Consider the following 6,000-nt stretch of genomic DNA (forward strand, 5'->3'; position numbering starts at 1 on the left):
ATATTAGCGTCCCTTCACTGGCTCCCTGTGCGTTACAGAATCCATTTTAAACTCCTTTTATTTGTTTTTAAATGTCTAAACAACCTCGCGCCAACATATCTCTCCGACCTCCTTCAGCCTTACTGCCCCACCCGATCCCTAAGATCAGCCGATCAGCTGCTACTGACGGTCCCGGACACAAGGCTGAAGCTTAGAGGTGACAGAGCTTTCGCCGCTGCTGCTCCCAAGCTCTGGAACGACCTACCTCTTAGTGTTAGACAAGCCTCCTCTCTTCCTGTTTTTAAATCTCTCTTAAAAACATACTTTTATTCCATGGCTTTTAACACTGAGTGATACCCATCCTGCAATGGCGCCCCATAATACACCTGCTGTGAACCTGTTTTTATGTTTTTATATTTTATTTATTTATTTTTTATCGTGTTCTGTTTGTGTTGTGTTGTGTTGTGTTTGCTCGGTTCTCGTATTATTTTTAACCTGCCCATTGTACAGCACTTTGGCTAACCCTGTGGTAAATTTTAAATGTGCTTTATAAATAAAGTTGATTTGATTTGATATTTGATCATAGTGAGGCACAATAGCAAGTTTATTTTATTTATAATACTCCATACAATCGGCATTTTTACTACTCTTGGCCAAAACGCTAAGATTCGGCAGCCTTCGCCCAGACCAGGGGTCAGCAACCCGCCGCTCTAGAGCCGCAGGTGGCTCTAGAGCCGCAGGTGGCTCTAGAGCGGCGGGCCCTGGTGGCTCCATAGAGCTTTTTAAAAAATGTATGGAAATGGAAAAAAAAATGGGGTGAAAAATATATTTTGTGTTGTAATATGGTTTCTGTAGGAGGACAAACACGACAAAAAAGCTTCCTACCGTAATTTCCGGACTATAAGCCGCACCTGGCTATAAGCCGCACCAGCTAAATTTAGGGGAAAATACAGATTGCTCCATATATAAGCCGCACCCGACTATAAGCCGCAGGGTTTTGATGTGTAATTAGCGTAGTATATAGGGGTTCCTGCTACCACGGAGGGGATTGTCGGGACAGAGATGACTGTTTGGGAACGCAAAGCGTCCCATTTATTAACAATAAATCTTTCAATCATTCAATCAAACTTTCACATCTTTGACATGGCGAACAGCATTCGTGCAGAGTACAAATAATACAACGGTGCAAAGTAATACAAAGTGCTCGCCTGTACGTTATCAAAATAACCAGCCTACCGGTATATGAAAAGTCAGTCTTTAATCATTGTGTCATCGTCTTCCTCCTGCGTACTAAAACCACCGAAATCCTCTTCGTCGGTGTCGGAGAAGAACAGGCCGTAAATAAGCCGCACCCTTGTATAAGCCGCAGGGACCAGAACGAGGGGAAAAAGTAGCGGCTTATAGTCCGGAAATTACGGTAATTGTTAGAAAGCCCACGGTTGAATATGTTTGTGTTTATGCTTCACTGATGAGAGTATTAGGCGAGCGCCGCTTTGTCCTACTAATTTCTGCGGCCCTCGAACTCACCGTTGTGTGGGCCGTGACTCAACAGTTTGTTTTACATGTACACCTTTCTCCGACGCTGCCGCAGAAAGACGTGTTTTATGCCACTCCTCATTTGTCTCATTTTGTCCACCAAACGTTTTATACTTTGCGTGAATGCTCAAAGGTGGGCTTTGTTGATGTACCGTAATTTCCGGACTATAAGCCGCTACTTTTCCCCCTCGTTCTGGTCCCTGCGGCTTATACAAGGGTGCGGCTTATTTACGGCCTGTTCTTCTCCGACACCGACGCAGAGGATTTCGGTGGTTTTAGTACGCAGGAGGAAGACGATGACACAATGATTAAAGACTGACTTTTCATATAGGCTGGTTATTTTGATAACGTACAGGCGAGCACTTTGTATTACTTTGCACCGTTGTATTATTTGTACTCTGCACGAATGCTGTTCGCCATGTCAAAGATGTGAAAGTTTGATTGAATGATTGAAAGATTTATTGTTAATAAATGGGACGCTTTGCGTTCCCAAACAGTCATCTCTGTCCCGACAATCCCCTCCGTGGTAGCAGGAACCCCTATATACTACGCTAATTACACATCAAAACCCTGCGGCTTATAGTCGGGTGCGGCTTATACATGGAGCAATCTGTATTTTCCCCTAAATTTAGCTGGTGCGGCTTATAGTCAGGTGCGGCTTATAGTCCGGAAATTACGGTAGTTGGCTTGTTATGGAGGGCTAATCAGGCATATTTACATCATGTGTTGCCATCATTATAACACTTATCTAAGTCTTTTCATTTTTTGCGGCTCCAGACAAATTACTTTTTTGTATTTTTGGTCCAACATGGCTCTTTCAACATTTCGGGTTGCCGACCCCTGGCCCAGACCATGCCTACTCGATTGCGATAGGTCAGAGATAGTTGTGTGCAGTTAGAGTTTCTTAAAAATTTTTTGAACATTCTTGGGTTTTTTTTGTACAGTACCCATAGGCCCCTCAATCGTGACGTGAGTATTATTTGGACTATCAAACCTACGCCCTTTCACTGGGGGCCGCGGTCTTAAAACCGTGCCCTGTACACAGTACTGTGCGTGTGATTGGAATCATCTGGAGTGTGCACTCGTGCCTAAGACCAACCTGATGTAGCTGTCTTCCGGCGTGACAGAATCCTGGAAGGACTGGAACTGGTAGAGGTAGAGGACAATGAGGTGTCCGGCACTGAAAATGGCCATCAGGACGCACATGCAGCTGAAGAGCAGCTTGTCGAAGGTCCGCCGCAGGGACCACCAGGTGCACAGAAACAGGAAGATAAAGAAGTAGACCGCCGAGGTCAAAGAGGGTAGCATCATCCCTGCGAGGGACAACCAGATTGCTGTACGTCTGATTGGAAACATAAGTCCAGCATGAGGCGAGCACTTACCCGTTATTCCCAACAAGACGGTCACCACCACCGGACCCGCTGTAGTGATTAAGTTCCCGATGACTTCCTTCACTTTGGAGGCGACTTGCGCCACCAACCGCAGGATCTTCATCTTGACCCTCTCTTTTGCTTTCTCCTCCTCCTCTTCTTCTCCTCCCTCACTCTCATGCCCTTCAGATTCCTCGTCTTCTTCGGCCTCGTAGCCCCCGTTAGAGTCCTCTTCGAGAAAAATGTGGTCTTCTAGGCTCAGCTTCTCGTCCTCTTCCTGACAGTTTGGTTGAAAATAACAATTACATTGAGACAAGTAAGGGAGTACTGTAAGTGAACAAGTAAGTACTGTAAGTGAGTTAGTAAGTAAGTCGCTGAGTAAGTAAGTAAGTAAGCAAGTTAGTACTTTAAGTTAACAAGTAAGTAAATAAGTAAGCAACTAAGTACTGTAAGTAAGTAAGTAAGCAAGCAAACAAGCAAGTAAGTAGTGTAAGTGAATGAATGGGTAAGTAGATGAGTAAGTAAGTAAGTGAGCAAGTTAGGAATTAGGGAAGCAAGTAAAGAAGTAAATACCGCTAGAAAGTAAATAAGCAAGCAAGTAAACACGGTAAATAAGTAAGCAAGTAAATACTGTCGGTGAGTAAGAAAGAAGTGAGTACTGTAAGTAAATAAGCAAGTAAGTACGTAAAAAGTAAGTACTGTGAGTAAGTAAGCAAGCTAATACTATAAGAAAGCAAATCATTTATTAGCAAGTAAGTACTGTAAGTAAGTATAGTAAGTGTTTTAAATAAGTAATGAAGTAAGCGAGTAAACAAGTAAGTACTGCAAGAAAGTAAGTAAACAAGCCAGTACTGTAAGTAAGTGAGTAAGTACAGCAAGAAAGTAAGACAGCAAGCAAGTAATGTAAGTATTGTAAGTAAATAGGTAATTAGGTAAACAAGTAACCAACTAGTGAGGCAAATAGGTATTGGCCGTTAGGTTGGATTGGTTGAATAAACGACATTCCAAGATCCTAGTTGACTTCCGACTTTTCTCATATTTCGAAATTGCTACACCTTCTTTTGGAAATAAAAAACAACTCCAAAGAAACACAAACCGCACAACTCTGAGGGAAAGTCGGAGTTAATGCTTGCTAAACTGAGTTCCAGTTGTCAGGACTTACTGTATTTGACTTTTTAAGGTGTATTTTTTCCACTTTTCTTTGGGAGGTTCTGCTGGTATATGAAGGAAGGCAAGCGAGTGTATGTACTGTAAGGGTAGGTTTGTTTTATTACTTATTATTAGGTATTTATTAGGTGTGTAAAGATTAACTGGTACAAGTCAAAAACCAATTTTAACTTTAGAGATATGAATACATCGTTTGGCGAGCCTCTGGATCGATCTAGTTTGGACAGGTCAATGTCCAGTTGGAAAGTTATGAATCGGTTGGAGCTGTGCGACAAAATATGGCTGCACTCATGTCACAAGACTTCCGTGATGACGTAGGGATCTAGGAATGATCTATGAATGCTAATGCTAGCAGAGCTACCAACTCGCAAGACAAGGACACTGGGCCCCATTCAGCAATAAGTTCCTAACTTTTCCTCTTATCTTTCTTCCTAAGTGATTTCCTAAGAGGAGTCCATTCAAATTCATGACGTGTTCTTAAACGCCCAAATTGTTCCCACCTGCTGTTCTTAAGTTGCTGAATGGTTAGCGCGTGCGTGTCTATCATAATTTGCATATGAACACGCCCTTATTTCCCCAATATGCATATGTAAACACCCTTAATTCCGTAATTTGCAAAGGTAAACTCCCTTAATTCCCCACATAAGGGCACAATTCCGGCGGAAAATTTACTTATTTATTTAAAAGCCGAACGTCAGACACACAGAGAAAACAGATTACAGAAGAGAAATTCGTATTGTCCCGCGGGGGAAATACATAATGTCAAAACGTAAGTTTAAGAAAGGGGGGACAGCTCTCGGTAGCTTAAAGCGTTCAAATAAATATTTGTCACTTTCGTACATGGTCGTGAAATATGCGCTCCCCCCCAGGCCACGATCTGCGGCATCTTGCCATCTTGCAGTGTGTGTGTGTGTGCCTGCACGCACACGGTAACTTGAAATGTCTATATATTGCTCATTTTGCGATATGTCTGTCTTCTCTATCTCTATCTATCTATGTATCTATATATATATCTATATCCATCTATCTATCTATCTATGATATTAATGCAACATTAGACAATAGAAGTGAGGGAACTTGTCACACTTAAAACCAAATAGGCTACCCTAAGAGTGCTCTGGAGTAGGGATGGGACTTTTAGGATTCGATACGATACCGATACTTTTTCTTGCATTTTCATCGATACCGATACCGATACCAATAATTTCTTATTGGCAATTTTTTGTCAGTCAAAAATATTATTACTATTGTTATTATTTAAGACAAATCACAAGACAAATACAGACCATTTATACCACATGTATTATGGTCAATATATAATAAAAGTAAAATTAAAATAAATAACATAAATATGAAAAATAAATTAAATATTATATATAATAATAACTATATATTATATATAATAATAATTAAATATTAGGGCTTTCCAATTAACAGTCAAATCCGAATTGCAAGAAGCCGCAGTTATTTTTTAAAGTTTGTGATATAATTAGCAATTAATGAAATATGAAATAGGCTAATGTTTTCGAAATGTAAGAAATCATGTTACAGATTAAAACCAAAATCACATTCAATCATATATTCAAGATTTTCTTGTAAAAAAATAAAACTGTAATGCAAAGATGAAGAATCTCCATATTGTATCTCTTTCTTATCTTGTTTTAAATACTCAAGCAATTTTCAACTAACAGTAAATTCCCCTGTGTGGAAATTATTTGAATTTAGGATAATCATTTAAACAAAAATATTCAGTAAACATTACTAAAAAAAACAAAAACAACAATGCCTGTTTTAAGTCAACGATTGGACAACACTGGATATGCCTGGCTGCATCGCTGTCGGCTGGCTGTGTGTGTGTGTGTGTGTGTGTGTGTGTGTGTGTGTGTGTGTGTGTGTGTGTGTTGCACGTTGACGACGCTCATTCGCTGTCTCCTGTCACGTGACTGGG

The 6,000-nt window shown here is 40.7% G+C and overlaps 1 protein-coding gene across 3 annotated transcripts in view; it reads right to left on the reverse strand.

Annotated features, from left to right (window-relative positions):
• LOC133631151 (piezo-type mechanosensitive ion channel component 2) overlaps positions 1-6,000 on the reverse strand; it is a 258,049-nt gene that overhangs the window by 138,743 nt on the left and 113,306 nt on the right. For all 3 annotated transcript variants that reach the window (XM_062023258.1, XM_062023257.1, XM_062023256.1), the window contains exons 6-7: positions 2,898-3,162; positions 2,615-2,828 (exon numbers count right to left, since the gene is read on the reverse strand). In XM_062023258.1, the coding sequence (XP_061879242.1) occupies positions 2,615-2,828; positions 2,898-3,162 (479 nt within the window). The remainder of the gene's footprint in view (positions 1-2,614; positions 2,829-2,897; positions 3,163-6,000) is intronic.

Source organism: Entelurus aequoreus, linkage group LG16 (assembly GCF_033978785.1).
Source record: "Entelurus aequoreus isolate RoL-2023_Sb linkage group LG16, RoL_Eaeq_v1.1, whole genome shotgun sequence".
NCBI lineage: Eukaryota > Metazoa > Chordata > Actinopteri > Syngnathiformes > Syngnathidae > Entelurus > Entelurus aequoreus.